The sequence below is a fragment of the Python bivittatus genome, unplaced genomic scaffold, assembly GCF_059951505.1.
Source record: "Python bivittatus isolate LINGU-HERP-01145 unplaced genomic scaffold, Pbiv_v1 ctg000280_np1212, whole genome shotgun sequence".
Lineage (NCBI taxonomy): Eukaryota > Metazoa > Chordata > Lepidosauria > Squamata > Pythonidae > Python > Python bivittatus.
In genome coordinates, this window is record NW_028277066.1 from 1,377,598 (window position 1) to 1,387,368 (window position 9,771).

Genomic DNA, 9,771 nt, shown 5'->3' on the forward strand with positions numbered 1-9,771 from the left:
TTTTTGCCTTGCTGTGCTGGCAAAAGGTTGTGTGTCTGCAACTTAGGATCCTACCTATGGAAGCTTTGGATGCAATCAAGATTATAAAGCAGTGTTTTCCAGTCTCAGCAACTTCCAGATGTGTGGACTTCATATCTCAGACTTGTCAACGTTCATGCCGGCTGTGGAATTCTGGGATTTGAAGTCCACACACCTGGGAATGGCCAAGGTTGGGAAAAGCTGCTGTAAGGCGTCACAAGATTCTCGGTCTTGGTGCAGGAGAGAAACATGGAAAAGATTCAACTTCCAGAAGGAGTCTAAGCATGGTCTGAAATTCACACATCTCACTGAGCCATAATGCAATGAACCAAATTTAACAAGCAGTATTTTAGCTTCTCAGATCATGCAAACCCAACCTCTGGGGCACAGATCATAGGCTGTGGCCTAATAGGGGGTGACTGAAACCTCGTAATTCTGGTTTATTCAATACACCAAGATTAAGCGAACAATGGCACGGCATGTTGTGTGTTCAGTACCAGCTGCTGGTGGTTTTATGTTCCAGCAGTGATGTTTTAATTAATCGACAGCAGCCTCCCCAAACCTAGTGGCTTGGATATGTGTAAAGACTACACCTCCCATGAGCCCCAGCCAGCACCATCATTGGGAAGTATGGGGTTACATAGTTGAAAACATCCAGAAGATGCCAGGTAGGAGTTCCTGCCATACACCTCATTCATTGCTAAGGACAGTTTTCAGAAAAGCTGAAAAAGCTGGGCTTCATCTTTCTTCCTTTTTAAAAATTATTTTCATGTCTTCAGTCCAGAAGTGGTTAATGCAGATGCATTATTGGACCCATGGTGCTTTGGGGGAAGAGGGCTTGCTTTTCATCTGAAGGAACATAAGGTGCTCTCTTTCCTAGAGTTTCTCGGTTTGTATTCTGTGAAAGGGACCTTTTGTCCCACCATTGATCCTTCATGCTTTTTAATATTTGGGCAATGACATTCTAGTTCTGTTTCCTCCTTCTTCCAAACAGAAGAACCCCTGAAGGAATTCAACAGCCGTTAGGTAAACGTCAGCTTAGCCCTGGAAGGGAGGGGGGAATGAGGAAGAAACTCAAGATTGCCCCGCCTTGATGCTCTGGGGTATAAGAGGGAATCTCCATCAGGCATTAAGTTTCTGTTGTGATGCCCTTTAACGATAAAGTAAGGTTCCAGTCATTCTTGCGATGTCAGTTTCCTGTCAGCCCAAAAAGGTAGATCAGACTAAGAAACCAATAGACCAGGAGTACTTTTATTGTGACAACCATAGTATTAGAAACTTGCAAGTCTGAAGGTGCTTCCCTCCTCCCTCCCTTTATCTTCATGTGAACTATGGAGGGGCCTGTCTGAGACGTTTTCTCAGGTTACTTTCTTGGCCCGGGCTCAAACCCCTCTTATCAGACCATTGTCTTGGTAGCGTCCCTTCCTCCTGTCCTTCAAGGCCATTCCCTCTTCCCTCTACATTTCCTGACCTAGTCTATCTCAAAGGGCTGACAAGAGGTGAGTGAACCTTTCCCCTGCTGACTTCACACAACATGCCAAGCCAGGTTTTGCTTAACTATGGTTTGTTGAATAAACGACTGTGCAGTGCACGCATGGACAATGTGCTGCTGTTCCTAGTTTTGCAGCACTGTGCCTCTGCCCAGAAAAATACGCTGCATTATGATAATGCTGTGATTTGTCTTAGACAACTTGCCTGAACAATGCCTGGATTCTCCCAATAGATCAAACTGCAAGCCAGTGTTTCTCAACCTTGGGTGCTTTAAGGCATGTGGACTTCACCTCCCAGAATTCCCCAGCCAGCATAGCTGGCTGGCTAGGGAATTCTGGGAGTTGAAGTCCACACAGCTTAAAGCACCCAAGGTTGAGAAACACTGCTGTCAGCTTTTCAATTTGTTTTTCAATTTGTTTCTAGATTCTAGCCAAGGGAATTTGTGGGGAGGTGCCAGAAATGTTGAAATGGCAGCTGTGATCGAAGACTATGAAATTCTTTTTTATAAAAAAGGGTGGGGATTTGGTAACCGAAGCCACCTTGACTTGATTGACTCTTCCAGCCAACGTCCTTGTTTCTAGCCTTAAAATCTGGGATGGGGTCCATTCTGAAATGAGGATGCCTGCAAAACGGCAGGCGAGGGTGTCTGTTGGGCATGGTCAAAAAAGTCAAAATGGTGGCCACGACAGTGCGATTGAATGTTTCTGTCACGATCGAGTTCTTTTGTCCATGTGCCTAAAATGGTGCAATCGATTTTTTTCTGTCAACCCACATAAAAACAGGCAGAGCCTGGATTGCACCATGGTGGTCACCATCTTGACCTTTTTGACCATATGCTGCTGACACCCCTGAGCCTGCAGGTCTAACCTGGGCCTCTCCCACTCACCTGTTTGGCTCTGCATTTCCCCCCCTCCCTCGCCATTGTCCTCTCCTCGTTTCCCGTTAACGGCCTTTCTCTTCCTGGCCGTAGGATGACATGCAGAGGGTCATCGACCAGCAGCTGATGGACAGACATCCTATGGAATGGAGCCAGCCGACGTACAACTTCACCACCAGCAGCCACGGAGCCAAGCGGCGCGCCAGACCCTCGCCCTTGCTGAAGCTCCAGCAGCAAGGCTCCGGGCTGGTCGGAGCAGAAGGGAACCGCCTGTTTTCTTTTTTCAAGAAAAATTAACTGGAAGGGTGTGAGAGCTCGGTGGTCAATGCTTCCCCATATTAGTCTCCATGTTGGGTTGTTGACTGGGGGTGAGGAAGGAAGCTGAGAAAAGCTGGTGGCTGATGGTCCCCAGTCCTGATCATCATGCAAGCTACTGCCAAAAGGGCATTCAGCACTATATATATTGCACACACACACACACACACACACACACACACACACAAGCTGTGAGGTTTGAACTCCAAGTTTACAGACGTCCCTGCCCGTCTCTTTGCGTAACAGCACGGCAGGGAAGGACTCTCCTTGATCCCTTAACCAACAACCGTCAGGAAACACCAGGCCTTGAGGGGCTTTGGTTAGACCAGTGTTGTCCAAACTTGGTCACTTTAAGATGAGTGGACTTCAACTCCCAGAATTCCCCAGCCAGCCATGCTGGCTGGGGAATTCTGGGAGTTGAAGTCCACTCATCTTAAAGTGGCCAAGTTTGGACAACACTGGGTTAGACAGTGATCCTGGTTTTTTTCTGCTGTGCGCAGGGCCAGGATCTCAAGGTCATTGGCTTTTGGCAGAGAGCAAACTTGAAAAGAGAAATTCAGGTGTAGAAAGTCAGAGAGAAAAAGTGGACAAATTTATACACAGCAGGATAAGACTTAAATTTGCGACCGACCTGCTGTTGACGCTGTGGGTTGCCTAATCGCAAGACGGAAATGCAACACTTGGGGGGCCCACATCTCTAGAAGGTATCCGTGGGAACTGAACATCAAATTAGAAGTAATTTTAACAAATTCTCAGTTATCAAAATCTTCCAGGAGCAGTCATGGTATGCTTGCATGAGATCTCATGAATTTGGGGGCAACAAGAACCTGAGGGTGAGAATGCCATAATCCTTCAAAATCTTGACCGTGTTTAATTTCTTTGCACCCACAAGAGCAAAGGAAACCTTGTTTGTAGTTAGCCTGTACGACCTTAAGGTCCATGGAGAAGCCCGGAATTCATGGGAATGCCTTGGAGCACTGTATCTCTTTCTGTTTTGCTACTGTTGGTTACTTGACATGAATGGGGTTGTCTGAAGAGCATGGAGCTCCTGGTGTGACTCCTATTTCCCTGCCTTCTTTCAGAAACACTGTGTCTTCAGGTGCAGTTCAGATGGGAAAGCATTCAAAGAAAGCCACTCAAGAGAACAGATGTCCCAAGTCATAGTCAACCATGCTATGTTCCAGAATCAAAACACTGCAGACCTTTTGGAGGCCAGCTAAGCATTATGCAAAACCTTGGAAGGGTTCTTCTTTCTTGTCCAAACTCATCCCACTTGCTTCCATCCTTAACTGAGCCTTCTCTCTTGCCAATATTACTCTCCTTGTCAACCGTGAGGTCAGGTTGAAACTCTGGCAGAGGAGAAATGACAGAGGCATCATCTCTGCCTAGAGAGAAGGACCCTGCTACCTCTAGGAGAAACCATCATAAGACTCCAAGTTTTCTTCCTCAATCTTGCCTCTCATGCTTCCTTCATCACAAGCCAGCATAGGATCAGGCGAACTGAGCCATACCTCTCTGGAGAAAATAAGAAGCGGAATATTTTTTTGGTAAAATAGTGCATTCAGTCAGGGGACCTCAACAACTGTGGTACAGCCCTGGTCTCTTTGAGAAGTATGCCTCTCAGTTCTAGAACCACCTTCCTCAACCTGGTGTCTTGTGGAGGTCTTGGACCTGTGTCCTGGACAGGCTGGTAATGATGGGAGCCATGGCCCAACAGGCCTTGAAGACCTCAGGTTGAGGAACAGGCTGTAGATAGATGATTGGAAATCCAGTCTTCCTGCCTAAAAATCCAGTATTAGTATTTAATCTCTTTCTCCCCCCCCTCTCTCTCTCATGCACTTATATCTATGAGTTAGTTGGGCTGGGAGCAGCAAGTTGACTGGCCCAAAGTCACCCAGGGAACTTCCATGGCTGAGGTTGGATTAGAACCTGGACCTCTCTGCTCTTAGTCCAACACCTTCACTACTACACCACTCTGGTTTTGGGTTGAGAGGGACTTGCCCAAAGTCCCCTAGGGCGCTTCTGTGGCTAAGCAAGGGTACTAGAACCTGGGTCTTCCAACTCCTAGTCCAACAACTTCACCACTACACCACACCAGCTCTGGGATGAGTTATTTCTTCTAGAATCAGGAACTGGCAACAGCTCCAGCAGAGCCAAGGTTGCAACTGCCGTGGTCCTTTTGAGCAGCCAGATTATTGTAGTAGGAAATGCAACTCTGCAGATTTTTAAAACTGGAATCCTGTAGATACCTTCTTACAGCTTGCTGGTTCAGAGCTCCAGAAGAAAAAAAAAAGGCTGCTCAGAATGAAGTTGTTCCAATTATTTTGGTAGTGTGCGAGATCTAGTCCTCTAGGCCAGAGATAAGTAACCAAGTGCCCCCCACCCTTCCCAGTTGCCTTAGACCAGTGTTTCTCAACCTTGGCAACTTTAAGACCTGTGGACTCCAACTCCCAGAATTTCCTAGCCAGCAAGGCTGGCTAGGGAATTCTGGGAGTTGAAGTCCTCAGGTCTTAAAGTTGCCAAGGTTGAGAAACCCTGCCTTAGACTATGGTCCCTTCTATGCAGCAATCATAGCATGGCCATGCAGCAGCTTTAGAGATGACTTTAGAGTAGGCTATAGAGAAGGACATCAGAAGATCTCCCTTAGTGTGGGTGGAAGACATGGTCAGGGGTGGTTCTTAGGCTAGGAGAACTTGCCTCAATCCTGGCCTTTTCCAAGCTTTCCATAGATATTAGGACTAAAATTCCCAACCAGGCTCAAGGATGGTGTCTAGGCCAACTGAGAAATCTAAATGCTGGAGAGCATCTGAAAAGCACTTGCTTATGGATGGCTCATTCAGAGCAATTGCACTATTTGTGGCCATAAACTTCTCTCTCAAGCAGATAAGGACACAATTTTCATGGTTATCATCAAGGAGAACTAAGCCAACAATACTTAAAAAGAAAGTCCTGGGAAAACCAGGTTGGGTTAGCACAGAACATCTGTGATGGCACATGTTGAGAGGTGTTACATCAGTCTCCAAAGCTGCTTTTTCACAATGCCTGAAAAAGACCCAAGGGTCCTTATTTCTAAGGAAAAAAGTAGGATTGGAAAAAAATAGAGAAGCTGGTAAGATCAAGATTTGACCCCAAGAGTTTCCCCAACCTGATACTTTCTAGAGCTAGAAGGTAATTCTAGAATTTCAGTGCCCAGAATTCCTAGATATGGCAAAGGCTGTGGCCACTAGGAATTCTGGGAATTAATGCCCAACACAGTTGGAGAAGATGCCAAGTCAGGCAAAATTGGTAGAAATAATTTAACTTGGGTTGAAAAATCCATTTTCTGCTGCTTATCCCTATCCTTGGAGCTCAATACCTCATACCTTAGATTGTCCTATTGGGATCTGATTTGAAGTATTGCAAGCTAGGCTATTCACTTGACTTTGATAACCTTTATACATCAGTCTTTCCCAAGTGTTACTGTCCTGGATGCAGACAATGTTGACTTTCATCTTCCCCAGCTAGCATAGGTTAGTAAAGATTGGCCTGGATCTAATCTGTCGCTTCCGGAGCTGCTGATCTTCAACAAGAATGATTTCAGTGCTGTTCGGCAGGAGTAGGCAATAGAGTCCTAACATATACGGCCAATGAAACTTAAGTCATCCACATATGGTTGGTACAAAGCCCCCTCGGATGATGGCTGTATTCAGACAACCTTCCTGACCCATGGTTAATGGAACATGAGTTTGCTCCTTAACCCAGGTTTAGGAGTTGACACCACATGCTAAGCTAAAATGTGATTGGCTTGTTTGTGATATGGTGTCTTGCCCACACACAGGTCTCTATGGGACTTACTTCTGAGTAGATGCAGTAGTACAATCAGGCTGAAAATTCAAAGAGGAGGAGGGTATTAAAAAAAAGCATTGTTTGGATATCAGTGAAGGAGACTGTGATCTCATCCTGCACTGAATGGTTTGGGGAGGGGGTTCACATTCCTCCAACTCCATTATTGATACCCCTCTCCAGTGAAGTTGGCTACCATCTCATTTTGGGATAGTGTGATGAAAGCAATAAGTGGGAAAGATTGTTCCCATTATGGTATTTGGGGTCTCGTTTGCTTCTTTTCCATAATCTAGGTAGGGATCCCAGCCAGGGGGTGGTGGTAGGTGGCGCAAACGGCAGGAGGCGGGGTGGGGAAAGGAGATTGACCACTGATTTGGGAACAATGGTTGAGCAACTGCGTGGAGGCCTATCTTCCTCCTCACTGCCCAAAGATTAGACTGAGAAAAATGGCAATGGTAGTTGAGTTGGTTCAACCCCCAAACTGCTCGCCCTTGAAAACGCACAACCGTCTGTGTCATCGATTGTTCTTAGAGCCTACCTATCTTTTATGCTTCTTCTGCCCCTTTGTCAAAAAGCTAATTGAAGCTTCCCTGGATTGCAGGACGGCTGGTGGTCATCCATTCCTCCAACCCACTCCTCTGTACCTGAGCTCTTCCAATTTCTCTGCATAACGGCTCCCTTTCCTAGATGAGGGAGAAAGAGAATTTTTAAAAAAAAGCCACTAAGAAATAACTTAGACAAAGTTGCGTGAATGGTAGCCAGTTTTAGATAGGGAGTTTAGCCCGCCAGCCCAACCTCCCTCACTAGGGAGGGCAGAAGAGGGAGAGAAGAAACGTGGAAACCCATCAAGATCCAAAGACACGCGTGACGGGTGGAAAAATCCTGTTTCAGAAGGCAGAGAGGAGAGATGGGCTAGAAGTCTCATTGTTCAAGAAAGAAAATCCCTGCACATAAACACTTTGCTCCCCCCTCTATTTTTTTTTTTTTTTTTTAAAGGAGGGAGTTTTAATTTTGAAGCCGATACGGAAAAGTCTGATTTGCCACTATACGCAGCTTATATCCTCTGCTGTAGTTTGAACCAGGCTATCAGACAGCCCTTCATTGTGCCCAGGGAGAGATGTAGGGGACTACAGTTCCCCCCTTGCCCTGCCTGCATGGATGTTGTTGGATTGTTTGGGAATGATGGGGCTTGTAATCCAAGATGTCCAGAGGACATTGCCAGGAGAGTGTGCCAGGACCTAAAGGCGGCTTTGCTGTTTGCAAACGCCGCTTTGGAAGGCCCTCTGTTTGTTGTCTAACTTGGTTCTTCCCCTGTGCCAGAGAAACCCGAAAGCTGGTTTGACTGGTCACTGGGGATGGGGGCTTGGGGGGGGGAGGAGGGGTGAAATAAAGCACATTGCTGGAGCGGGCAGACAGAATGTATTTATATAGGTCTGTGTACATACCACACCATATCGTAATTTTTGTACGTAGCAGTCATGTATATAACTGTACGGTTTTTATAAGATATTCTATAAAGGCATATTTTAGTAGAAAACACCGCTCTACGGCTTCTTTTGTAAACTGTTCTCGTCCGAATAAAAAGAGATCCTTTCTGCGGGCCTTGTCTTTGTCGATTGCGTCAAGGCAAAGGCCGGTATCCAGCCGTCCTTGCCGATGAGACCCTTCGGGGACGCGTGGCTTGGCATTTGAACCCCAACCCAATGGGCTACAGAAGCCGCCAGGAGGGCCACTGTCTTTAGGTGGCAAAAGGATGGTGGGATCGTTAATCAGTTCCAGGCCGAAGCGAGTCTAAGATCTGCAAGATAGAAGACATCAATTGAGCCAGTCCTCTCTGAGGATGGCTGCTCTTTCTGATTTAACAAATTAAAATAGTTTTGCCAGTTTCTGTAGCTGGGTGCATTTAACACCCTAAGCCGGTGTTTCTCAACCTTGGGAACTTGAGCATGGCTGGCTGGGGAATTCTTTAAGTCCACATGTCTTAAAGTTCCCAAGGTTGAACACTGAACTGATGGTTCTTGAGATTTTTGAATGCCATCTAAGTTTTGACTGGGTTTGCAGGAGACCCTGAGTAATCACGAAGGCTGGATTTGCACAGCCCCTGGGTAAACATGTAGGAACAAAGTATGATCCTAGCAAAATTCTCATTTTGTTCAGAATCTCTGTCCTCCAGTCCAACAGTTTCTCCATGAATTTACCTGGGACAAAAATTTAGCTGATGACATCTGATGCTTTTACATACCTGAAAAATAGGGTTTTACACCATTTTCCCATTTCTGGTAAGAGACAAAATTGAGGAAGTTGTTTAGCGACTCTCCATCTAATGAGAAAATTGACTGCAAAAAGGCATTTATTCTGAGTTTTTTTCATTATTGACTCAGCATCCAACCCCCTTTTCCAGGGTAAATTTCCAGGTATCCAAACGTGGCTCTTTAGTGCAGGGCCACCTGGAGAGTTGAATTGGACAAATTTTAAGAGTGCTAGTTGTGCCCTAGAAAGATCAGTAAATGACGACCATCACGTTTTGGATGACGATTCCACAATTTAGTGCCTGGGATGAAATGAACAAGCTGTGCCCCTTGGAAGTTAGGGAAAAAAACACACATTTTTATTTAGTTTCTGGAACCCATTAATTGTTGCAACTCTGAAAAGTACCAACTCTTAGGCTCTGTGGTTGCTCAAGGTCATTGCAAAAAGCGGACTTGGTTTCTACCAAGCTTTGCTATTTGTTCTTCAGATAGACTTACAGACATGTCAGAACATAGCAGCTTTCTGATGAAGTCCTGGACATTTTGCATCACGGTCTGTGAAAAACTCTTCCTGGATCAACTAGGGAAGCACAAACACATCATAAGGATTTTGCATTGACTGGAGTAATTCAGGATTGTAAAATAGGGGATGCATGGAGCCGTGTTCACCTTCCCAGAACTCGAGGGCTTACTAAATTATGGTTTCCTGAACAATCCATTGGGTGAGTTTGCATAATTTGCTAAGACCAACCCATCCCAACCCAACCCAACCCAACCCAACCCAACCCAACCCAACCCAACCCAACATACTGTGCTTGGCTTTCAGAGCTGTTGGAACCTAGCCAACTGTAGCTTATTCCAGAGCCCAAGGTTAAATCACATTGTAGCACAATGGCTGGGCTTAAGCCACAATGCAGGTTGTCCCTTAGCATGCATTATGAAACCAGCCAGTATCACATTTCCTTACCTTGTTTTGTGGGTTCCTTGGCCATTTATGGT

The 9,771-nt window shown here is 45.9% G+C and overlaps 1 protein-coding gene across 1 annotated transcript in view; it reads left to right on the plus strand.

Moving 5' to 3' along the window:
- The window catches only part of BICDL1 (BICD family like cargo adaptor 1), a 48,781-nt gene extending 45,773 nt beyond the window's left edge, over positions 1-3,008 (plus strand). Inside the window, exon 10 of the mRNA XM_007439154.3 lies at positions 2,480-3,008. Coding sequence (XP_007439216.2) covers positions 2,480-2,683 — 204 coding nt within the window. The 3' untranslated portion in view covers positions 2,684-3,008. The remainder of the gene's footprint in view (positions 1-2,479) is intronic.
- Positions 3,009-9,771: the final 6,763 nt, after the last annotated feature.